We start from the raw sequence: 26,693 nt of genomic DNA on the forward strand, positions 1-26,693 counted from the left end.
GAATTACTCAAGTAAAGTACAAGTACTTAAATTTCTACTCAAGCACTGAATTATTGCAGACAGAATTGATGTACTTATGTTACTGTTACGGTTACTTTTCCACCACTGGCTACCATAATGGATTTACATCACAAAGATGCATGTGTGGCTAAAGTAGCTAGCTAATTCAAAAGGTGGATAAACTGCTAACATTTGTGTTTAGTTTAGTTCATTACCTGGTCCTGTATCAAAGCAGTTTGTCCTGTAGGCAAGGAGACGATAATAGTGGGTTGTGTGACATTTAGAACCAGTTATTAATCAGGTAGGCCTATCTAAAGAAGCAAGAATCACTTCAATATTGAACTACGTTTCCCACAATGCTCCGCTCCTGAGTGCACGTGTCAACGCTGCCAGCAAACCGGACTGAACGTCACATTCCTGCATTCCCTCTTTCCTCAGTCTGGGACGTCGGAGTTACCACCAGATACCTAATCCTCTTTCCCACCTCTCTTTTTAAGAAACACACCCATGACACGGCGGATTTGATCTCAGGGGGTGATCCCGGGTTCGCCAGGAGTCAGAATCTCACGTCGGGTAAGGTTTTATGTCATTTTGAGCCGGCTGAAGGTGTGTGTGTCGGTTGAAGTGCTATGACCGTAGTAACCAGATAACAGTTTTATAAGATGCGCTGGATTTGCTGCGAGTTGTCGCTGTGACTGACCTGTTTTTTTGCTTCGACCTCAACTTGCAGACCTGTTGATGTAGCACAGTTGACGGAGGGTGGTTTGAAGTCGTAATATGTGGCCTGTTGTTGTTTACTGTTGTACTTAAGAGCTAGCTAGCGTTAGCTGGCTGGTTAGCCGCAAAGCTTGCGTCACCATTGTTACCGGCGATACGCGGGCAGGGCAGACACATCAGGGCGTGGAGCTGCCTCCAGATGTGGCTTTTGTTAGTGTGACAGGGATATTGTGGTGCAGCCATTTGGATAACGTTACCTAACCTGTCCTGTCAGGATACACCACTTGGCTAGCGGGTACATACAGCACTAGCATCCCAGACAGCATGGGCGTGGTTATGGTAGTCCAATATATATATGAAAAACTGTTGTTAATGTTATGATGGGATCGTTATAATCAGCTTCGCAATTTGTTTGGTTTCAGTAACGTTACGTTACAGTTGCAGGACAGGAATATCAGGAATAGCCGTTCAAAACGTAAGGTGTCAGTCTACCTTGTGACGCTGAGATTGCTGCAAATCAGGAGCCTGTATCAGCTGTTGACCCTCACAACAAAGACCGGATCACAGCTGATGCAAGTCAGGATAGAGGGATATCAGTGATATACCATAAACTAATACTTAAAGTGGAACCTGTCATCTCAACTGAAGTAGATAAAGCAAATACAAGCAGTTGTTTTGGTAGTAAGCTGACATTATGTTTGCAGAACTAGCATGGGATGGAACAAACCTGAACCATGTGGAACATGTGCTGGAACGAACAAGTCCTTGCAACTTAAAAATCTGTATGATTATACATCATTATTCATACATTTTAAGTTAATGTTTCAAAACTGGTGCTGATCTGTCCCATAGAAGTCCTTTATGCTATACTTAAGTCCAGTTTGCTCATAACATTCCTGGGATTCCTGCTGTTCAGAGACTGATTGGATTTGAGTGACTTTATAGATGTGAAGGAATGTTTGCATGCTACCACAAGTCATACAACAGAGACCCTCCTGACTTGATTCAGACATGATTTGACACACTTTGATGCTGAAAAACAAGACCAAATCTCTTTTAAACAGACAGCATTTTCAGCAGAGAACAGGTTAATGAATGAATGAATGAATGATCAGATATACCTACTCCTACTGAGAGGAACATCTGTTTCTTTGAATAAATGTCACACTGTTAATGATCCTTGACCAAGTTGCCAGCATTACTGTGGTGCCTCAACTATGCATATTCGTTAGTCTGCCAAGTGGTAAGTCAGGTTCAGCCAGTGTCATGTCCTGTACCAAGTATTCATTGTAGACATTGGAGACATTTAACTTGGCTAAGTGCCTGTCGTCTAAAATCTACCCAGCCTGATCAAGTCATTTGTTCACTTTTGTACCCTTTGTGACGATGACAAAGTCAAACCTGCATAGATTAATTAAAAATACATCAATTTAATCAGTCCTGGTTTGATCTCACATGGGCCTAGACATACTTGGCTTAAGTTATTTCCAATATGGAGAATGAAATATATGAATGAAATAGGCATGTAAGAAACCACTAAACATGTTTCCATCTGGTGACAGAGGTCAACACACATCAACCAACTAATTTTGAAACCTAGATAATATGTCTATACCTGTAATGGGCCCTACTAATGTTGCATATATTTTGCATGCCATGAGGCATTGTTTCAGTTGTGAAATATTAGGCTTACACATTAAAGTGTTTTTGTTTGTTATTCACATTAAGAAAATTTTAAATCCTCTAAAATGTTGAGTTTTATCCAGACTTTGTAATAACATGCCATGTGAAAAGATTGCTTTCACATTGACACATTATCCATGCATAAATTAGTCGTAGGCTTGATCCCAACCTTGCAATTACACATTTATGTGTGCTTAATGACTGAACTGCTTAATCACCTCAATACAGAAGTGACACATGAAATTACAGTAGTATTTTGTTCAGGGTCCTGTTCCATGAAACTGATCTAATCCTCGATCGTAGTCTGTGAAATGGCTTGGGACTGATCAATAGGTGCATCTTATTATCTAGCCTGTAATGATGTAGGACCTCACCTGATAACATCGCAGCAACGGTCCAATTTATTCCTGAAAGTTTACTGTTGAACACTGAAATAGAAAAAACTATGGTTGCTGATGTTTAAACTTGGCATGAATTGCAGCTTTATTTATACCATCTAAGCAGAGTCAGTGCAGTGTCATCATCCCTGTGATCTTCACTCCCAGCACATATGCTGCATTTGATGTGAGGAATGACCGATGCAGTGAACTTTGCCCTCAGAGGTCAAACAGTGATAGGAAATATAAGATCAATCTCAGAGTACATCAAGTGATACCAGGGTTCAGCATGTAACTGGGGGGGGTAGTGTTTAGGGTTGTGACGCAGACCCATTTATACGCATGCAGTGTTTTGAAGAATGTGGAGGAGGAGCGAACACAGCTGCATGTTATGGAGAGAGTGGGAGTAGCCTGCAGAAAACTGGAACACCCTGAGTCAGGCTGCGAAGCAGAGATCTAGCCTCATTTCAATGGGAACTGCTGCTCATTACATTGCCTGTAGTGTACGGATGAGTGAGTGGGAAAAGAGAAAAAGGAAAGAGAGGGAGATCACATGGGCCATGATTGAGGGAAACATACAGTGGCTTTGTGAGAGGAGGGATATCAGGTGGTGGTTTAAAGCTGAGCGCATAAGGCATTTAGCTTAGTGCAGGACTGCAGATAAGTTCTCTTGCATATTATAAACCTTGTATTTTTGAGAAACAAGCAAGTCTGGTCTTTCTATGGTTGACCTTTTGTTCTCAGAGTTACTTGTTTTGTCATCATCCCATTTGTTCAGCCCTAACCGATAATGGCCACTGCTCTTTTGCAGACTAACCTTTGTTGTCTCTCTTTTCACTTTTGTTGCCATTCAGCTTTGAGGCCTCAGAACTTCTACCTACACTCCATACAGGTTGTGAAGGCCATGAGCTGTATTACACACCCTCAGTTGTTTGCCAGGACTTTGTGTGTGGATCTGGACAGAATGGCATTGTTGGGCTACAGTCCCAGTAGTTCCACAGTACTGCACATGGCCAATCCTCTCCCATTAGGTCACTACAGGGGCATAGGGGGACAATGAGGCTATTGTTTTAGGTGTACGTACACACATACACACACCATTGGACCCCCTCTTCTACTGGTCTGTTCCTCTAGATTCAGGTCATTCAGCTCTCACACTGGATGAGTAAACACATTTACTCACAACGGCTTGTAACTATCAATGGGAGGCCGGAATTAGAACACATTTCCTTTGAAGTCGGTTTGTAATTTTAACTCCACAAATGCATATTCCTGAATTTAAGTTCAGTGTTCCTAGTACAACTTCCTATGCATGTTTTTTTCTAGATCATGACACCTGTTGCTCTCTCAACTGAGGAGGTTGTGTGTGTGTGTGTCTTGCCTCTATTTCAGTGACATCAGTTTCTACATGCATCTGAAGTACACTATCCGATTAAAAACTGCATTCTGCATGTCCTGAGATGTTACATAGGAGCGGGATGTGGACCAATTAAGGATTTAAAAAACAAATCAATTGGTACTCGCTACATAAATTTTGTATTGCAAGAGAGTGCAGCATGAAGGGGCGCAAGTAATGTGAATGGAGCCACTTTGAGTTGAAAGCTGCAACTATTTCAGTCACATTTTGTAGGCGCACCACAAAATGGAGTGTTGTTGAAGTGGCCCTAAAAATTGCAAGTATTTTTTTCATGCTATGGAAGAACAGAGGCTGCATAAGTTTTGTCCAAGTCTCACACTGGCACTATACATTCTACTGATAGTGTTCAAAATACTAAAGGATACAATTATAAATGAGATTCAAAAGTTTTATTTGTTATATGCTCATACAGTAGTGAAATGCAGTGTAGAGTACAAGAGGCTGTGCTGAAACGGTTGTTGTGGTAAAGGAGTAAACATCATAGAAAATTATTCATGGCAACTGAGTTCTGCATCTGTCGTCAAACACCAGCTGAAATTTGAAAAAACTTTGAATAGATTATGTTCCTGCAGCGCCACTAGATTTTTCACATAGCTACCTTTGTTGCATCCATGTGCAAACATAATGTACCTTATACAAACAAAGTCACAACAGTTTTTTCTGACATTTTGCTGTTTGCAAATTATTACACTAAAGTATAAAAATCTAGATTTGTGCTTGTTCCATTTGAATTAATACACATACTCGCATATAGTAGTAAATATGTCCAATGATTTATATTTGTTAGACTGGAAGACACCATGCTGCTATTCTGCTTTCAAAAATAGACTACTCTAAATTATATTTAAACACAAGTGTGAGTTTGTTGAGACAGCCAGTCAGTAGTAGACCAGATTAGGCGTATTAGCGGCTCTCGCTGCATGGGGTAAGAACATTGACTTGGACTCCCACTGAGGAGACTGGGTTTCATGTTCATCTCTGTTTGGGTGGTGGAGATTATGGTTCTTACTCTTTGGTTGTTGTGTAACTATATCAAAGACTGCAAATCTCTGCCGGCTGAGGACATGTTTTACTTTGTTATTGCATATGTTGTGTTGCTGTTTAGTATCATGATACGGCCAGTCTGATTTGTTAGGAGACAGTGTAGACAGTACTGTAGTGGTAGTGTGTCTTTGGACCCCAGGGGATTATGGTTTATATGGTTGTTATGCTTTATGCTACCATTTTTTTTTTTTACAGAAATTACTTTTATTAGTTATAAATCTTTAGAATAGTTAATTCATTTAATTTTTCAGACACACGTTATACTAACATTCACTATAAGATTTCTGATCTTGTTTAAGTCAGTACATTTGGACAAATGAGTGTGCCCCCAGCCTCCCAATAGAGTTCATCTGTCTTTAGCAAATCCCTAAAGAAGCAGTAGAACAGAGAGGGGGCAGCATATCCTTAACCGAGGAAAAAGCCTTTAATTAGTAAGTTCAAGAAAAGCACTGGACAGCTATAACTTCTCTAACACATGAGTATCTGACCTGAATAAGGAGTGGTGACTCCTTGTTCAGGTCCTGGGAATAAGTGAGTTCACCACATTATCAAGCCTTCTGAACTAACTATTACACAGTATGCCAGGTTCTTGGTTTAGTTTCTCCAAAAGTTTCAGATAGGGAGGGATATTGCAGAACATTCCATGATCACAATTGTGTAGTAAATGAAATACAAGTAATAAATCTATTATCTGATTTTTGTATCCGATCACAGAACATAGAAAGTGTGGATTGGCATTCGTCACTGCCTCGTGAACAAAGAAACAGTGTGCTGTCCAGTGCCATGCCGTGTCTGTCTGGCCAGTTTAATATCTGTCTGGTTGGTGTTGGGCTTCGGACAGAGTCTTCAGTTTGGTCATATTGTTGGACGCTATGCTTTACACTTTACANAGGAGGTTGTGTGTGTGTGTGTCTTGCCTCTATTTCAGTGACATCAGTTTCTACATGCATCTGAAGTACACTATCCGATTAAAAACTGCATTCTGCATGTCCTGAGATGTTACATAGGAGCGGGATGTGGACCAATTAAGGATTTAAAAAACAAATCAATTGGTACTCGCTACATAAATTTTGTATTGCAAGAGAGTGCAGCATGAAGGGGCGCAAGTAATGTGAATGGAGCCACTTTGAGTTGAAAGCTGCAACTATTTCAGTCACATTTTGTAGGCGCACCACAAAATGGAGTGTTGTTGAAGTGGCCCTAAAAATTGCAAGTATTTTTTTCATGCTATGGAAGAACAGAGGCTGCATAAGTTTTGTCCAAGTCTCACACTGGCACTATACATTCTACTGATAGTGTTCAAAATACTAAAGGATACAATTATAAATGAGATTCAAAAGTTTTATTTGTTATATGCTCATACAGTAGTGAAATGCAGTGTAGAGTACAAGAGGCTGTGCTGAAACGGTTGTTGTGGTAAAGGAGTAAACATCATAGAAAATTATTCATGGCAACTGAGTTCTGCATCTGTCGTCAAACACCAGCTGAAATTTGAAAAAACTTTGAATAGATTATGTTCCTGCAGCGCCACTAGATTTTTCACATAGCTACCTTTGTTGCATCCATGTGCAAACATAATGTACCTTATACAAACAAAGTCACAACAGTTTTTTCTGACATTTTGCTGTTTGCAAATTATTACACTAAAGTATAAAAATCTAGATTTGTGCTTGTTCCATTTGAATTAATACACATACTCGCATATAGTAGTAAATATGTCCAATGATTTATATTTGTTAGACTGGAAGACACCATGCTGCTATTCTGCTTTCAAAAATAGACTACTCTAAATTATATTTAAACACAAGTGTGAGTTTGTTGAGACAGCCAGTCAGTAGTAGACCAGATTAGGCGTATTAGCGGCTCTCGCTGCATGGGGTAAGAACATTGACTTGGACTCCCACTGAGGAGACTGGGTTTCATGTTCATCTCTGTTTGGGTGGTGGAGATTATGGTTCTTACTCTTTGGTTGTTGTGTAACTATATCAAAGACTGCAAATCTCTGCCGGCTGAGGACATGTTTTACTTTGTTATTGCATATGTTGTGTTGCTGTTTAGTATCATGATACGGCCAGTCTGATTTGTTAGGAGACAGTGTCTACTGTAGTGGTAGTGTGTCTTTGGACCCCAGGGGATTATGGTTTATATGGTTGTTATGCTTTATGCTACCATTTTTTTTTTTTACAGAAATTACTTTTATTAGTTATAAATCTTTAGAATAGTTAATTCATTTAATTTTTCAGACACACGTTATACTAACATTCACTATAAGATTTCTGATCTTGTTTAAGTCAGTACATTTGGACAAATGAGTGTGCCCCCAGCCTCCCAATAGAGTTCATCTGTCTTTAGCAAATCCCTAAAGAAGCAGTAGAACAGAGAGGGGGCAGCATATCCTTAACCGAGGAAAAAGCCTTTAATTAGTAAGTTCAAGAAAAGCACTGGACAGCTATAACTTCTCTAACACATGAGTATCTGACCTGAATAAGGAGTGGTGACTCCTTGTTCAGGTCCTGGGAATAAGTGAGTTCACCACATTATCAAGCCTTCTGAACTAACTATTACACAGTATGCCAGGTTCTTGGTTTAGTTTCTCCAAAAGTTTCAGATAGGGAGGGATATTGCAGAACATTCCATGATCACAATTGTGTAGTAAATGAAATACAAGTAATAAATCTATTATCTGATTTTTGTATCCGATCACAGAACATAGAAAGTGTGGATTGGCATTCGTCACTGCCTCGTGAACAAAGAAACAGTGTGCTGTCCAGTGCCATGCCGTGTCTGTCTGGCCAGTTTAATATCTGTCTGGTTGGTGTTGGGCTTCGGACAGAGTCTTCAGTTTGGTCATATTGTTGGACGCTATGCTTTACACTTTACAGTCTTGATCCATGTCTGCTGGCTTGTAGTGTCACTGGCTGTGTTAGGTATTCCATCACCTCACAGTTCATCTTTGGTGCACGATTCAGTCGACTCAGGAACCTACTCTGTGTTACTATAATGTGTTGAATCAATGGTTGGTTGAAAATGAAGGTCATGCACAAACTAAGTGTGGTTCCTGACCTCAGAATCAATCTGATTCAAACAGAATGAATCAATGAAGTGAAACAAAATGGTGATTCAGTCTGATTATCAGGCTAAGAATGCTTGACCTGGAAAACACTAGCTCATTTAATGAGTATGGAGATGGCCAGATGACTTTGCTTGAACTAGATAAGGTTACTGAATAAGTTTAGAAGTATGCTTTGATGTCTGCAAGTGTTGTATACCGATATGCTAGTTCCGCACCACTAATGCACAACAGTGAGGCTGAGAGTGTGGCCAGGACGGAGTAGCAGGCAGCTCTTTGTTGGAACAGCTGGTAAACTTGAGGGAGTGCGAAAGGTTGGAGACAGGAAGGAGCAGGGGAGGAGTCGGGGTTTTTGGGATGTGGGACTGAAAGATGTAGTTTGAGAAGGGGAAGGAGAGTGGGACAGCCAAACAAAGATGGAAAGAAGAGGGGGGTCTCCCATTGCAATGACTCGTGCTGTACTTCCAGGCTGCCAACAACCAACAGACAACACACGTGCAAACGTTCAGTGAGATAACCACTGCGGCAAAGTGCTTCATCAGACATGAACTTTTGTCTGTCTGATGTTCCGCTAGTCATGAATATTTGTTGGCTTTCTTTGTCTTCTCTGGTGTTCATTGAAAATGTGTGCAATTGCTGCACATCCTGTAATCAAGAAACTCATCAACAGATTAATCTGAATGAAAATAATCATAGTTGTAACCGTAACTCATTCTTTCTTTTTGTGTGAGGGACAGGCTGGGAGGTCATTGCTCCCAACTTATAATGCAAAGTTTTTATGAATGCTTTCCCTCATCATTTTCATCAATATCTTGTAACGTGAGAGCCTGTATCATTGCATCATCTTGGGGTGTATGCGCTGCCAAGATGAGACTTGTGTTTGGTAAATGTGAGATGCTTTGTAATGCTATTTGTGCTCCTGACCTTGCAGAGTCAGTTTCACTGTTTAGCTGAAACTCAGAGGGGCCACCAGCCTGCTGTCTATATTTGTGTTTGTTTTTTCTCATGGATGCTTAAGACAGTAGCCTTTTCTTTGTCTGGGTCAGATGAATCCCTTGCTTTAGTCTCCTCACAACCTACTCTTTTCTCCTGCACCCTGCAGGGAAGGTAGTTTGGCTTGTTGATTCTCACATGAGCAAACGTGTGTCACCCTAGGTGAACATGTTTCTCCTCCACCAGAAGAACATTGATGTTATTATTACTAAGTTGAAAGATGAACTCTCTGCGAAAGCAAAGTAAATGTAGACACCTGACAGCACACATTACAACTATACAGTCTGAACTGCTGCAGGTTTGGAGAGATGTCTTATGAAACACAGCAGGATAGAGAGGACTTTGAGTCCCATTTGAAATACAACAGGCCAGTTCCATGATAATGCATAACCAGTATTTACTTTTCTGGATTCTCGGGTTGATTTTGGGTGACTATAATGCATGCACAGGCCTGGTGAGATGTGACTCCTGCAATAAGCATGTGAAATATTTTGAAAGTATCATACAGAGGGTGATATAAAGAAACTGATAGATACTGAGGCAAAAAGGTGGAGAACCAGATGAGAGCTGTGTTAATGGATGGGTCAATAGCTATTGGCAGCTTCCCCACAGGCAGTAATTCTATACTACATGTCAAGGACAACAGTAGGACATCAGACCGGACACTTTCCACCACCAATATGTATATCAGTTGACCCATTGTTGCAACCATCCAGAGTACTAATACTGTATGCTTCTCTTAAACTGTGTTGGAATTAATGAAAATCAGCTCTTTTCACTTCAGCACATTTGAAATAAGTCTTATATAAAAAAAATTAAAAAAAAAATACCTTACTGACACAATGACAACAAACATTGACGACAATAATTTAAGTTAAGCACTGTTAACATAACATTTAGTGCAGGGCTGTTGCGTCGAAATGCATTACATTGTGCGGTTTCACATGTTAATGTTTGGGAATATTTGACTCCCAAGTGCAAAGTGTTGTTATGGAGCCTGTTAGTGCAGGTGGAGACTGGGTTGGTTGAGGAACTGGAGAGTGGCATGACTTGGACGACTTAGTGACATCTGTTTCATTTGAGCTGAGCTAAACGACTTTGGGGTTGTGACATAATGGGTTGTTTTTTGGGGCAGGAAAAGGAAACAAAAAATGGGGCCAGTAGTTCAAGGGTAATTTGTCCTATGCTCTGAAATTACCCTGAACATTCAAATCAAAATATATCTCAACCTGCATAAAAAGATAAACTTAGTGCACAAGTACATACAGTATGTATGGGTGTACTTGCACATGTGCTAATATGTATGTATGTATTATTATTATTATTGTTATTTCCTAAGGGTAAAAAACTTGTGGTCTGAGTGCCAGTGCTTCTGTAGCCTGCTAGCTGCAAATCACCAGGCTAATCAAAGCTCTGGCAACATTGTGTGAATGGATTACACTATTGACACTAGGTCAGATTAGGTCATATTGACCGTGCTGCATAGTATGGAGGGATTAAAGCATTAGTCCTAAATGTACACAAAGAAAGTAGCAGGGAAGTCATGAGAAGGGAGACTCTGAAGTGCTTAAACGTCCTTGAGCAAGAGGCTGGTTCAAGTTCTAGTCCTGCTCAACAGGGGTGCTGTCTTGCCACTGACCCTGAGGTCGGATCTTCCAATGGAGCATTTCCCACTTGGTATTACTAGTGCAGTATAATAGTTGTAAACATGGTTGTTTGTATTATTGGTACTGAGTATGGTGTTGTTTTTGTTGTTGAAATAGCATGATCTAATTTGTTTCTTCACTTTATTTTTTTGTTCCTTAATAATTTGATAAGATACTAGGCCTACACAGTTATTAAGATCTGATTTGATGTAAAAAAATAAATAAATAAATAAAAAAAAAAGTCTTTGGGATGTGGCACTCCACATTACCATAGTATTAGATAGCTCTGTAGCCAAAACCAAAACAAAGGCTTTAGACCTTGTGTAGCTGACTTGTTGGCTGCAAATGCACAGGGCTCCCCAGCGAGTCCCCAGGGCTCAGCAGATACCATTCTGCGTGCTCCAGGGACATAAATCCTCTTTGCATGGCTGGTGATCAAGCCGTGATGTAAAGGAGCTTAGTAGCAATAGACAGGCAGGCAGGAAGCTGCTTCCCTGTTGGCCAGGGGTCAGGTGATCACGCACAACACCTACAGCGCAGAGAGAGTGATAGCAAGGAAGAGGTGAAAAAACAAAGTGAGAAATTGACATGGATTTGACATTTGGCCACACAAAGTAGTAGACATGAGTCAGAGGTTTTTCAAAAGATGGATCTAATGTAATCTGGGCCTGTTGTAGCTCCGCACCAGGACAGGCTTGCTGTTGGATACTTTGGAAGCACACCGTGCAGATATGGATGTTTACTGACAGCAGCAAGGTTAAGTGCCTTCTTTGAATATTGGGAAGTTGAGAGGGACCAAGGTGAGAGGAATAACTGCTCTAACTATTGCTGCTGGTACTTAAGGCTACAACAAATTATTATTTTCATTATGGATTAATCTGCCAATTATTTTCTGCATTGATTCATCATTTTATCTTTGAAAATGTCAGAAAATAGTGAAATATTCCTGTTAATAGTAATATCCCACAGCCAAAGGAGATATATTCACATTGTTTCAGCAAACAGTCCAAAAACCAAAGATCTTCAGTTTATGATCATATATGCCCAACAAAAGCATAAAATTATCACATTTGAGAAACCAGTGTTTGGCATTTGTGCTTGAGAAAATATTCAATTTATCAAAATAATTACTAATCTACTAATCGACTAATGAAATATAAAGCGCCTAATGTATCCACTCCTCTGGCACTTTGGCTCCATTATACCTCTCTGTCAATCACATTATTGTTGTCTTGATGCTGGAGATCTGGATGTGAACATAGATCAGCCTTGTAGTCAGAGGAAGTTAATGCTCTGATATGGAACGTCTTATTCATGTTAAATGTTTAAGCTTACTCCTCTCTCTGTATCTTTCTTTTCCTCTCTGCACAGGTCACTTTCCTCCTTCCCTTCCCCTCCTCCTCCCCCTTCCACCATTCGCAGCACCGGTTGCCATGGAGAATTCTTCAGTGGCGTCTGCATCGTCTGAGGCTGGGAGCACGCGCTCACAGGAGATAGAAGAGCTGGAACGCTTCATCGACAGCTATGTGCTGGAGTACCAGGTGCAGGGGCTACTGGGAGACAAGGCAGATGGAGACTTGGATTTGGACAATGGTGGCAAGGTGCCACAGGTTAGAGGCTTATTACTTAAAGAAATGACATGTATTCATTAGCCCCATATCTGCTAGAAGCAGTGGTTATGTTTTGGTAGAGGCTCTAGTATTGTCTCTGTTTTGTGTCTTCCATAACACGCTGGAGGGGTACAGCCTGCGTCAAAACATCTGCCCTTATTGTTATAATGTATATGTAAACCTACACAAAGGTGGATTTGCATCCACCTACACTGCCCCTGGATATACAGCTGTCCTGTTTTCTGCATGAGAAAGTCAACACACACTCTGTTTCTGCTGTGACGTAGTTTCTCCTCTGTGCATCTATACATACACAAAATAGCTCAAGATGAGATCAAAGACACAGTACCATTTTGAGTCCATTATAAAAGAAACACTGCAAAGAAGCATGTCTCAAAATATGCTGTGATTTAAGAGTTTTCTGCCCTGCATTTTAGTTTGTTACTTTTACTTAACTTTTGTGTTAGTTTGTGTTCCTTATTTACATATAAAGAACCCTCCCCCCTTTCAAAAATAATAGCATCTAATGCCCCCGTTTCTCTCCTCCAGTGGACGGACGACTGCATCGACAAGAGAGATGGCAGCTGGACGTCTTCACGGGGGAGAGGCTCATCCAAGCCGGTAGGTGTGCCTGTGTGTCTGTCAGGGTTCTGTCCTGTCCTTTACCTTTGACCTCACCTTCACACCTTTTTTCTTTAAATCTTAAATCACTTGCTCCATGTTTCCTTTGCAATCTGTTGCATCCTCCATTTTCTCCTCGCTCGCCTGTCCTTTACAGGAGGAAGATGTGAAATGCCTCTATTTTAAAGATCTCACAGCGCATAAACAGTAATTAAACTGCTGGTCGCTCCATGTTAACAAAATACAGGATGAGGATACAGTGTTCCAATGAAAAACAAAACGATCAATCGTAGCATATTTCAGAATTTGAGAGAGTGATTTTCGTTTGTGTGTTAAGCCTCCAACACAGCCCTGATTCTACTGCCACCTCCGTGTTGCAGTTGTTGTTGTCTTCTTCTGTGCTCATCTAGATTAAAGCGTAGGTTTTCTCCGTTCTCAATTCTGTGTGTGTGTGTGTGTGTCTGTCTGTCTCTGTGTGTGTGTGTTAGTCTTTCCTTTTACATCATCTGTTCAAGTATATGATTAGAAGAAACTGCTTTAAGCGTTTCACAGCTCGTCAGCTTCCTTGTGGTTGTTGAAGACAAAGTATTGTTTTAATGACTAACATGAGATACTGCGAGGCTAGAGCCAGTAACTGAATAATCCTAAATGAATTATCAGTCATATTAGTCTGCTAAATGTGTGTGTGTGTGTGTGTGTGTGTGTGTGTGTGTGTGTGTGTGTGTGTGTGTGTGTGTGTGTGTGAGAGATTTAGAGTATTATTGCTCCTCAGAGATTCATTGGTATGACTCACCAGGAAGACAGTAGTGAGGGAGACACAGCATGGGTGAGACGTTCATAGCGAGCAGGGTGAGGGAGGTTACAGGAGAGACTAGGATTGAAATGTCAGTGTTTATATCAATACGTTAACTTCCCAAGTCCCAGAGATCATGAACCTACCATTTTCAATTTGTTTTGACATTTTGCCTCTGGAAGTATAATGATATGATAGACTTGGCAAAGGAGCCAGAGTTTTGTTTGAACCCTTGTGACATATCTTTTCCTGCGGTATATAGTGAAACTCAGAAACAAGTGCAACAACAATCGGGAACAATTCAGCAATAGCAGAAAAAAATGTGGTGACAAATGCCGCACTAGCCTCCCCTAACAAAAAGGGAGTACCAGCTCCAACAGTCTGTTAGCATAACATTTGGGTTGAAGATAAATGTACCATTATTAAAATCGGCTAAACCTTTTGTTTTGTTGTGTTGTTTTATCTGGTCTAAGAAGTAGCTGTGCTGCCCTCTGCATTCCAAGTGTTACTAACTGACAGAAAATTAAACACACTGAATTTGAATGAAACAGAATCATCAGCCCTTTTTTTTTGTTGTCCTCTCTCAACTCTGCAGGACGAGTGGGAACACAGCAGTAATGGCAGCACAGGTTCCAGGCCCAGTTCGGGGTCTAGACCAGGTTCTGGCTCACGCTCTGGCAGCAGAGGCAGAAACAACCAGTTCAAAGGCCCTGCCAAGGTACAGATACACCTGTGCGTGTATTTGTCTGCTGTTCATGCGTCTCTTACTTGCTACAACATCCCCTAAGTGTTCCTTCAGTGATCACCTCTGCAAGAAATTAATGGGAGAGACAATATCTGTCTTTATGAGACTTTGAGTGACCAGTATACTTCAGTCACATGACTCCTGCCATGCTCATTGTATTGTTCCCCTTGGGAGTCTTTACCCTTCTTTGATCATGAGCACATAAACATATCACCGCAAATCAACTCTTCATCATTGTTAAATGTTAAACTCCACCGATTTTGAACATGTAGGTCGATTTTTTAGAGAAAACATTTGTCCCAAGCTCGGCTTGTGAAGCATGAAAGACCAGAACATTCTCAGGCAAGGAAGGTCAAATGACTGATGCATCATGGGAAATGTAGGATCCAATGATTTTTGGAGCTTGACCTACAATAGGGACTACAAGTCAGGATATTTCTGCCTCTGCTGCACCTCTTTTGACTACTCTTTTTTTCTTTTTCTTTTTTTATTTGTTTCTGCAAGCCCCCCCAACTTATCTCTGCAAGCTCCCCGACTTTCTGGAAGTGTAGTGCGAAGTTGGTAGGCGACCCTTTGAATCAACAACATAAATACTGAAGGAAAATTGTAGGCGTAAAGAGGCTATACTAAAAAGGAATTTACTTTTTAAGAATAGTAGTCGCAGTGGTGTACTTGTTTATAGATATTAAATACAAGGCAAGTATGTGATGATTTGGTAAGAGGCGTTTTGTAGTCATACTGAAAATATCCATCTTGCTTTTCCTTGTGTGCTGTTTTAGAACGGGAACAGAGACGGCTCCTTTGACATCCTGGGCACAGACATATGGGCTGCCAACACAATGGACTCACATGGGTAAGTGCCTTGCTGTCTCACAAACCTAAGATGTTGTACAGTCTACTGAGTCTGAATTCCAACCATAGTTTCTGGAGGTCATATGACAGAATAAGACAAACAAGAAGTCTCTTAGCTTTTGCCTCTTGCTCTCATACTTTGTAACAGTCCTTTATTTACTTTGGTTGCTCTTCTCTGTCCTTCACTTCTACAATTGCGTTTTTTAATTTGAGGACAGCTATCCAAATTTTGTATCAGATTTGGCCTGATTAGCCAAAGACAGTATTTCCCAGATTTGACATCAAGACCCAGCTCATTTCTGGGATTTATTGGGGGGAGCCAAAGGAATACATATCAACATGAAATGTATCATCTTAATCTTAGGCGCTGGCTAAGCCAGCTCTGTCTCTTCATTCCAAACTCACTTTAAGTTACTGCAGACACTGAGCTTCTTACACTGCTGGTGTTTCTTCTGATGAAAAGCATTTTGTTTCAGTGTTTCAGCCAAAAGCCACATTTCTATTACACCTAACCATTGGAGCCCTGCCTGCGTTCTCTGAAAACCTTAATGCTTAAAATCTTGTTAGTTTTACTCAATTTAGACCTGAGTGTAGATCTTTAACAAATCTTGTTCAACTTCAGTGTGACTAAATGATTTTTCAAACAAGAGCTGGATCTGAAACTTGGAGGAGAAAAAAAAGGGAAAAAGAGGAAGTGAGTGGCACATAAATCAGTTGCACTGAGGTGGGGAGTGGGTGGGGGGGACTGGTTCCTATGGTAACAGCTGCACGGCAGCTTCAGATACCTAGGTTCCGGCCACGTTGGCACATGTGAGCACACAGTGAATGAGTCGGCACAGTGGGATGATGTAAGAAACTCCCCCCTCACGCAGACAGAGATGTAGAGTAGTATAGATTGAATACTGAATGAAAACTGACATTGATAATTAATTAGGAGTCATTTCTAGTTAAACTATGAGAAACAAATGGCCTTGCAATTGAAAGGTTTGCTGTGGCCTAATGTGTCTGTGAGAGGCGTCCACTAAATGGGTGTAACATTTCCTTTTGAGGAACAATTGATAGATTGCATAAGATTAAGAATGCATATTATTAAAATACCATAACAGAGCTCAATCTACAAACACATATTTCCAAGTTTTGAATTATGTGTTATGAGTTATGTCAAATTGCATAACGTATTTCTTACTTTTTGAAGAAAATAAGCATTTGATATGTCAGCTGATGTTAGAGTATTACAGTGGAAAGTAACTAAGTACATTAACTCAAGTACTGTACTTAAGTACAGTTCTCAGGTACTTGTACTTTGCTTGAGTATTTACATTTTATGCTACTTTGTACTTCTACTGCACAACATTTCAGAAGGAAATATTGTACTTTTTACTCAACTTACTTTCATATAACAGGTAAATTTTAGTTACTAGTTTCTTTTCAAATTAAGATTTAACATGTACAAGTGATCAGTTGATACATGACGCATCATTACAGATTAATATACAATACCAGTTGAGTAAATTTTGTTGCTAATACCTTTACTTACTGTACTTAATTGTACCTACGTACGTACATGTAAGAAAAAAGTCTGTGTTTAAAATGTAGAAAGTTGTCTTGTATGCCTTTTCTTTCTTTCCTTGTTTGTATGCATGGTGCTGGCTGTCTCTAACCTTTGGTCTGTCTCTTTGTCTCTGTATTAAAGGGGTGCAGGTTGGGATGTGCAGCCAGAGAAACTGGACTTCAGCCACTTCCACAGGAAACACTTAAGAGGAACGCCAAAGCACCTGCCACATATTGACAGAGAGGGGTAAGATATGAGCTTTGGGTATAAGGTTTTTATCTGCAGTATTTGATCCTGCTGGTGTTGCTTTGCTATGTCACATAATTTGCTCTCATTACTCCATATTGTCTCAGTTAATGTCTTTAGAATTGTCCTCTGTCACTATTGATCCGATTCGTGTCAGTGTCATCCCAGAGGGTGACAGTTCATTGATTGTCTCTCTCTGTCTCATTTCCTCTCTGTCAGAATGAATAAAAACAAGTTTGAGGAGGATGACGGCATAGACATGAATGACATAGAGAGGTTCCTACCCCATCTGTGCTCTGTAAGTCACTAATTTTTCCCTTTTTGTGTAAGTGGGTATAGCAACTGCATTGATTTGACACAGTGGGCTATCACCTGTAGACAGAAAGCCTCTCTCCATCAGTTGTCAGAGAGCGACCTCTTGTGGCATAATGGAAAAATGCAACTGGTGCACTGAGCATAGCAACGGTGCTGTTGACAGGCTCAAAGCAAAGTCACTAAAATATGAAACAGCACTGTAATAAATAAAAGCAGGGATCAACTTTCCTGCTGTAGAAGAAAAATTAATGTCTTTTTTTTTGTTTAAGAGCTTTTAATACAAGACCAGTCTGTAGAAGGTAGATTAGTTACAAATGAGACTGATTGACCATAAATGAACCTTTGGTGACATCTACTGGGCAGTTGTTAAAGTGAGCTGTAACTGAAATGAGAAGTGGATAAAAGATGTTATACTGACCCCTGGTGGTTATATGTTTGAACAACAGTTAAGGTTTGAGCCAAATATATACTCTACGTAGTTTATTGGCTTCACCAAGCTAAAACTAATGGAGTTTAATGCATGAGTCCTGCAATAAGTCCTCTCTTCAGGAAGGTTAAAATGTTCAGTTTTTATTTAAATTGTTTTAGAGAAACGTTGATTCAACTGTGTAGAGAATGTTGTTTGTGGTGCTGTTGAACTCTAGTGCATTACACAGAGAGGTGTTTCTGTCATTTAGCCTGCCCTCATTGATAGAAAATAATAGAAACACCTGTCTGTATAACACAATACAATTCAACTGCACCACATACTGCAGCCTCCAAAATGACTATACAGTTGAATCAGCACCCCTCTAAAACAGTTTCAGTACAAACAGAATGCAAAATCAGGAGAGTATGACTGCCATGAGGGGAGGATCTATTGCAGAACTGTTGCATTAGACAGCATTAGTTTAAGCTAGGTGTACCGAATAAACTGCCAACTGAGTGTATCTACAGGGAAGCGATGTAGGTTGTTGCTTTCTGAGGCAGTGGTTGTTTTTTTTTTTTAAATCAGTTTCAATCTTTAACAGCTTTTGAGCTCAATGTAAAGGATAGTTTCACACTTTTTTAAGTCTTGCTCAAAGCAACATTCACATACACTGTAAAAGTTGTTTAAAAGTTGCTGCAATAATTCCACCTCTCCGCAATGAGAACAGCCCTTCCCAACACGATCCCAGTCTGCAAAATCCCCAGTCCTGTTTTGTGTTCTTTAATTCAGATGAAACTAATAAGAGGCTACTACAGTCTGAGTTAGACCAATCATGGAGGTGTTTTCCACTATGATCTTTTCAGTATAAAATTCCCCCTTCTTGTTTCCCCAGACAAAGTTTCTGTACTGAGTTTCAGCAGACAGATAGGAAAAAGAAAAGTGTGAGTTTTGTAATAAAAAAGTGGAAATACCCACTTGATTTGTTTAGCTCAGACTTAAAGTCACTGGCTGACAGTTTGGAGGCACAGAATGCTTCTGTAATGTGCAAATATGCCCTTAGTACTTGTGTTTTACAGTGCAAAAGGCCTATTAGCCTACAACTTCCTAATTTCATTATAATCCATTTCTGAGGATGATGTATCTGCCACCAACAAAGTGAAATTAATTTTGCAGTTGTTTATGCCATTGCATGGTACAAGGTAATAAGCATTGTGTTTTCCAAGGCGAATTGTGATTTATAGAGGTGGCAGAGTTCATTATAGGTCAGTGATGTCACCCTTCTCTCTTCCTGCCCTGCTTTCTGAGCCAAGATGTCTTCCATCTTTCATAGCATTTTAGCTACAGTGTCTTCCTCTTTCCTTCCCCTCTTGGCTTCTGAGCCGAGCTGCATTTCCCCTCTCATAGGGTTTCATCCATGATGGGCCTAGTTGCACTACCAAGATGACTTCCGCATTGCATAGTTCCTGAGCCAACATTGCCTTTTCCGTTCATTCAGTTAGGGCCAAAAGAAAGATGGGGTCAACTGTGTCTGTCTGGTTCGCTTGGGATCGGACATGTGTTGGCACTGGGACATAGTGAGGTCAGATACACAGTGCTGGGGAGTGAGCGCCACATTTTCTGTCTTTCCCTCAAATTCCTGAGCTGTTTCTGACTTTCACCATCCTCACACAGTCTCTCTTTCACCTTCTGTCTGTACTAAGCATCATGCCCAGAGCCATGAAGCGGTGATGCCAGGCCACAGATGCCTAGTTGTTTCTTGTTTTAATGACAGGAACCTCTTTGGTCTTGAATGTCCCCCAAGACAACTGGGCGGGCGCTTAAGTTTCCATTTTCTACTTGGCCAGTAGTTTTAGAGAAGCCACACTGTAGAATAAAACAGTCAAACCACAGTCATTATAAACTTCAGCTGACCTGAAGTAGAGTGGTTTGGAGACCAGAGTATGTAGAAATGGCACAGCTAATAAATAAAAAGAAAAAATGAACTCCATTTTAAGTCATTAATCAAAGTTTCACTTTTTAGAGGGAGTAGAGCTGAAAGAATTAGTCGATCAATTGGTCAGTCGATCCACATAAAAATAATTAGCAATTATTTTGATAATCAATTAAGTGTTTCACTCATTTTTCAAGCATAATTATCTGGTTTTCTTAGTCTTCTATGATATCAAACTCTTATCTTTTGGTATTTGACTGTTGGTCAGACAAAACAAGACACATGAATATGTCAACTTGGACTAGAAAACTTCTTTTTTTTTTTTTTTACAATTTTCTGTCATTTTGTTGAAGATTGGTTAATTAATCAATCAAGAAATCAATCAACAGCTTCATCAATAAGGAAATATTCATTAGATGCAGCCCTAAAGGGCAGTCTTTTGTAATATCTACGGTTGATTCTTCTTTATTTCATGTACGCTGTGAAGCTGTGGTATATAGGAAAATGTCGGATTGGAACTCTGTATGGGCAGGTGCTCAGTGGTAAACAAAATCACATGCAAATCACACTTCACACTAAAAGAGGATATGCTGTGGTCATTACGATTTCACTGTGTGTGTGTGTGGGGGCGAGTGAGAGAGTTTGTTTTGCATTAGAAAATGTCGGTATCATGGTTTAATGCTCAGTGTTGATGCTGAACGCCCTGTATGTCTATTAGGATCTCTCCTCTCTGCTGGCACTTTCACTTTTGTCGGACATACATCTCCTGACTGTAGCCACAACAATATTATGTGGCCTGGGAATTTTATTTGTTGCTGTGAAAACTCATGACTGGCTGTCATGTCTCACTTGTTAGCTCGTGGCAGTGGTGGAATGTTCTCTCCAATTAATCATCTCACAACCCCTCAGATTTATCTGTCTCTAGAAGGGCCTGACCCCTAGATTGAGAACCACTGGACTAAACTACTTAACTCTATATAAAGTAGATAAAATAGGTCCACCTACAGCAGCTACATCAATGAAATGTTATTTACTTTCTCAGGGCACCTTTTTACCACAGAACTGTCACATTCATTTTTGATGGTTTGACTACATTTTGCTGTTAAAACATGTGTTGTGTACTTGGGTTTGAATGCAGGAATTTATTTACTTGTAATGGAGTATTTTTACATCATGGCACTGGTGCTTTTACTAAAGTAAAGGATCTGAATACATCTTCCAAGATTTACTTGTGCATTACAGATTTTACTGTTTCTAAGAAGATAACATTTGTTTTATCATAAAAATTACTATACAGCATTCATGCAAACATAAGCCATGTAACCAAGCAACAATAACACGTCTCTTTTCCCCAGTCATTGCCTCCAGCTACTGTATAGCAGGGCTACATCATCCACTTCCTACCAACACTCACTTCCCCTTTCCAGGAGCCAGAATAGATTTACAAATAGCCCTGGGATGCGGAAAACATCTCGTGTGTGTGTGTGTGTGTGTGTGTGTGTGTGTGTGTGTGTGTGTGTGTGTGTGTGAGAGCAACTTGGTAAGAATGGGCTTCCTCCTTTCACCCTCTGATGCTGCTGAACCTCTACTGGCCTCTCTGGAATGTCAAGCTGCACATACAATAACCCTGCCCTCACGTCCAGAGTCAGGTCGTAATGACAGAAGCATTCAGGGGTCATAGAGCAAGTATTTGATCTGAGTATCACATGGATCCGGAGTAATAATATGAATACCATTAGTATTACCTAATAATATTCAGAAATTGGTTTATTTGTATAGCACTTTGGCAATCCATTTTACCCAAAATCAACAATTAAAACAAAGATAGAAATAAAATAAATTAAGAAAAAAATAAACAAAAAATGTAGAAATAGACAGCTTATAATATATCATGACATATCAAAGGTAAAACACAAATTAAGGCAGAAAGTTTGATAGACCGTTCAGTAAAAACGAATTCAGATGTTCAGATATTAATGATGACAAGAAATATTATACAAAATAGACAGATTTCTAATTAATTCTCTACTCTAGCTATAACGATTAGTTTTCGTTTCACTTTGTCAAATGTGAATGTTTGCTGGTGTCTTTAGTCTTTTAGGATTGTAAAGTGAATATCATTGGGTTTCAAGCTGGTGAGACAAAATTTGACTTTTGAAAGACATTTTCAAGATGTCACCTTTGGCTTCGGGAGGCATTTTGTAGACCAGATGATTAATCAACTATTTGAGAAAATAATCAACAGATTAATTGATAATTAATATAATCCTTAGTCACAGCCCTGGTCTTCTGTTTTAAAGTCAAACTTTTCCCTGATGACAATGCAAACTGCTGATTTGATAATGTTGACTAGTTCTTTAAGAATGTCCGGCACCAGAGAAGGAACAGCAGGAGAGGGTGAGACCAAGGAAAGAGGGAGAAAGCGGCTAGTCACTGAGGAGACATCCGGTCTCTGGTGTGTGGACAAAGCTGTCCAACACGGGGAACAAAGCAGGAGTCTGAAGCTTAGATATTACAGACTGGTCGGCCCCTCTGTCTGGAAGTGTACGTGCCGCAGAGCAGGACTCGGGTTGAGAAGGGACATTGGGGGGGCGGGGTGGGCTTTTTTGGTGGTCTGTCAGCTGTCAGTTTGTGTGAGACCTGCATTCCACTCACAGTATTTACTCACACTTACTGTTCCTGTATGTTTCTTCTCTCCTCCAACGCACTCGTCTGTCTCCTTCATGTCTTTTCTAACATGGTTTTACCTCGTCTCCCTTTGCTTCTTCCTATTTGCTGTTTCCTTTTTCCTATTCTCTTCTGACCACCATCATTACACTCTGTCCTCCTCCCTCTTCTCCTCATGTCGTCCTTCACTCCTCCCCTCCATCCTTCAAATGTTGGTGGGCAGCAGAACAATATTCAGGGGGTCATGGTGACCGGCAGCCCCCTCCCTGTGGTCTCTTCCTGCTATTGTCCCTGGTCCTACTGCTGCTTGGCTCCTCCACTCTATCAACTGCACACTGGCTTAATGACCGCTGTTAACTGTTATTCTCTGGGCTCAAGCATGGGAGAAACACTGGAGACTTGAGTACATGCATGAAAGCAGGATACCTTGGGAAATTTGTGACTAATATTCATTAATAGCTCATGAGTGACTTAATCTGTTAAATGTATCACATCTGAGATGACAGCCAGAATATGTAAATAGGTGCAGAAAGACAGGTTAACCATATTTATTCTATTAATGAAATGTAAAAAAGGTCAAAAAGGAGGGTAACTTATTAAACGCCCCCTTTTTTCGCCTATCTAATTATTAAAGTAGTTTATGTATTTAGCATATTACTGGTGTATTAAATCCAAGGAAATAAGGGAACCTCCAGCCTGTGCCATAATTAAATTTATTTTTTATCCCCAGCCTCTGTTTGTGTTAAGCCAGTCACCTGTGACTGCTGCCCACAGTGTCCATTTATGCCTGTAATATAGTTGTAGATTCAGCTTGTGTCTCTGTAAGCAGCAACCAAAATATCCTCACAAGAATCCGGGTAATTAAATAGCCGGTCTTCACAAATATAATGCAAATCAGACCACACATGCAAACACAAAGCACCTGGCCTGATCCTGCATAGAGGATGAGGTGACTGTCAGTGTAATGTAACAAAGGGGACATATGATTGAAGTCTCTTTTTATAATTGAGAGAGATGCCTAGAACAGAGCTATAGGAATGTGAAACCTGCTGCTGCAGCAGTGGTTGTCACCTGATTACACTTCTATAGGGTAATTAAGTTTTTTTTTCCCCTCTTTTTTTTCTCTGACACTTTGATCCCACAATGGCTCCATCTCCTCCTGTAGCTAGACCCCCGAGTTCTTTGATGTACCTGTCTATCTGTCTGTGCTCTGCCGTGGCCCTGGCCTCAGATCACTTATTAAATGAGACATGGATGTCAGGACCTCACATCTTTGCCTCTTATCATTGATCACCCGCTATACCTGACTGTGGCAGCTCTAAGTCTCTTCTTTCTGTGTTGTTGGCAGGCATCATCTGCAGAGTAAGTTACATGAAAGGCCTGAAGCAGGGATCATGAAACATGGGGTAAATCCTTTACTACAGGGATTCTACAGAAAAACAATTTGAGAAGTCCTAAATGTTAACTTGATTTCTAACACGAGCAAGCTCGACGCTACATATCCAGGCTCATGACAGCCGCGTGCCAGTACCAATTTTAAATGATGTAGTATTTCCTGTCACTTAATTCTCAGGGTAGGAATGCACACACACAGTAAAAGACAAGCTGGTGAACATAGATATTTCCTTAGTCCCTGAGGAGTTGGTGGAGACCAAAAGAGATACAAGACAGAGAATATGGGACTTAGATTAGCTAGGTGGACAGAACCACAACTCCAAATGAATGATAAAGTTGGTCTGTGACTGCTGGATGTTTAAATGAGTAACTGCTTGCTCACAAGTTCACCATATCAACTTGAAAGATGATGATATGTCAGTGCTGTGCTTGTTTCCGCCCCAAATGATCACTTACTGCAGTTTTAAGGACATTAAAATGTCTTCCTCCTGAAAGTTTTAAAAACGCTGCAGGTTTAATGTTTTCTCTTGATGCATATTTAAATTGTTATATAAAACAGTTATAGTAAATTTTACAGTTGAATATAGCTGTGTGTAATAATACATGAAAGACATTTTTATCACAGTTAGAAAACTCCAACTCACCAACACATAAAGCAGAATAGCTAAATCAAATTTCCATATAGACACAGAAAGAAGCATTATTCATTCAGGCTTGATATGTGGTCAAAATGTCATGATTATTTCAATGTATGCCTCTCGGCTTCCCTCTCTGTCTTTTATGTGCTATCTTGTATTTACAGTCTTTCTTGTTGTCATACTTGCTCTCTCTCTCACCTCTGCTCTCAACAACCTGTCCTGTAATGCCACCCCTGGGGCAGTTTTAAATTTATAGCTTTTGGCTGAGGGCCCTTGCAACATAAATAAGCCGAGAGAAACAATGGACTGACTGAATGAGCATCATACCAGAATTGTTATACACTAGAAGGGACAGGAAGACATGTACTTCAATTTCTATGCTATTGCAGAGAAAGTTCTATAATCGCTACTCTCCGTTTCTATTCTCCACATTTCCATCCCTGGTCACTTTTATCATTTCCTTACTTTCCTTCCTTGTTACATATACCCCTTTCAAACTAAAGCAGCGCCATTGTTATGAATGGATCAACAATGGCATCTGACCGAGGTCCGTGACCCTTTTGGCAAAACTTTCGGAAACATGAAACTCCTTTTTAGATATTTCTTTCTGGTTAGTAGTTGGGTCAACCATTTAAAACTGAATTGATGCCCTCCTTTCAGAGACAGTTTCTATTATTTCTTGGGAGCTGCATGGCCACATGGTGCAGAAAGAACACATCCTTTCTGTTAGCATCTAAGGTAGCCTCTCCCAGTGACCTGTGACTTTCCCTGGAATGCTGCAGAGTATGTGAACTTTCTCTTAAGGCAGACGCGTACACCCAAGCACATAATACAACACACACAAAAAACACATCTTAATCAGGGTTGTAAAATTTTAAATTGACAGCAAGCTCATTTGATCTTTGAATGTTCTGTGAGCTGTAGGCTGTTGGCACAGTGTGTGACAACTGAGACTTGCTGTTTGTTTGAGCCTGCAAGACGTGAGTCTGATGCTTGTGCTTTACAATAACTTACTGTTTGAAGGAGCTATTTGTAAGTTTTGCCACTGCTACATAACCATCGTTCGCCTTAACAGTATAGAAGAAACATTGCAAGTTCAGCATCAAATTTCATTCCTTCACTCACCAAGAGCTGTCTTCAGAAGTGGAAAGCAACCCCAATGTTAACTCTCATCTCCAACACATCTTTTCTTCTACTGAAGGTAGCATGCTAAGGAGCTAGCCCCGACCCGTCCCTTCACTGTCCGATAGCGACTCACTGTAGCCTCCAATCTGCTCTGAGGACGTAGTGCTGCGCAGAGGCCTTTTGTCTTGTAAATACAAACAATGACCAAAGCTCTTGTCAATCACTAACACCCGCATCTGGCAAGAAACCACGTTCAGCAGCAGAGAAAACTTACAAATAGGCCCTCTAACCTGTTTGACAAACATGCATATTCAGTCTCATTTTTTTCTGTGTTATACAAGACACTAAAACAGTTTACAGTAGGGATGAGAATTTTAAGCCATTGAAATGCATGTGTTGTGCTAGTCCATGTCAAAAACTCTAGCTCCTTTGGTTAAAACAAATGATTAATGCTTTAGGTCGAAACCCTGAAGAATCTGCTAACTAGCTAGCGAGGATTTGCAACTGTCACTGTCTGCTCCGCTATCATGAACTGCCTTGAGGATATAAAAGCCCAGATAAAACCCAGTTTTTCTCAAATTAACCATCACGACTGTGAAGTCATCATCATTGATCTTAAATCCCTCAACAACACTTGCAAAGCTTCTCCTTCTGTGTTGACAGTTTCTGTCATTTTTCTCTTGCATGTTGATTCTGTTCTTTCCTTCAAACCTCACATCACTCACTCTGTCAAAACTGTCTTTTCTCATCACAAAATGTCTACTGTATATTCCACTCTTTTGATTCCCACTCCTACAGCTTTCATACATTCATTTTGCTCTTCAAAACTCAAGACTTCTGCAGTCATC

General features: G+C 40.3%; 1 protein-coding gene across 4 annotated transcripts in view; it reads left to right on the forward strand.

Annotated features, from left to right (window-relative positions):
• The first annotated feature begins 431 nt into the window (after positions 1-431).
• Positions 432-26,693, forward strand: part of ctif (cap binding complex dependent translation initiation factor) — a 55,970-nt gene continuing 29,708 nt past the window's right edge. For 3 of the 4 annotated variants that reach the window (XM_022762876.1, XM_022762877.1, XM_022762878.1), the window contains exons 1-7: positions 432-573; positions 12,319-12,557; positions 13,107-13,178; positions 14,567-14,689; positions 15,496-15,569; positions 17,262-17,366; positions 17,586-17,664. In XM_022762876.1, coding sequence (XP_022618597.1) covers positions 12,381-12,557; positions 13,107-13,178; positions 14,567-14,689; positions 15,496-15,569; positions 17,262-17,366; positions 17,586-17,664 — 630 coding nt within the window. In that variant the 5' untranslated portion in view covers positions 432-573; positions 12,319-12,380. The remainder of the gene's footprint in view (positions 574-12,318; positions 12,558-13,106; positions 13,179-14,566; positions 14,690-15,495; positions 15,570-17,261; positions 17,367-17,585; positions 17,665-26,693) is intronic. The other variant, XM_022762879.1, reaches the window with a different exon arrangement.

This window comes from Seriola dumerili, unplaced genomic scaffold (assembly GCF_002260705.1).
Source record: "Seriola dumerili isolate Sdu_G_001 unplaced genomic scaffold, Sdu_1.0 BDQW01000450.1, whole genome shotgun sequence".
Taxonomy (NCBI): Eukaryota; Metazoa; Chordata; class Actinopteri; order Carangiformes; family Carangidae; genus Seriola; species Seriola dumerili.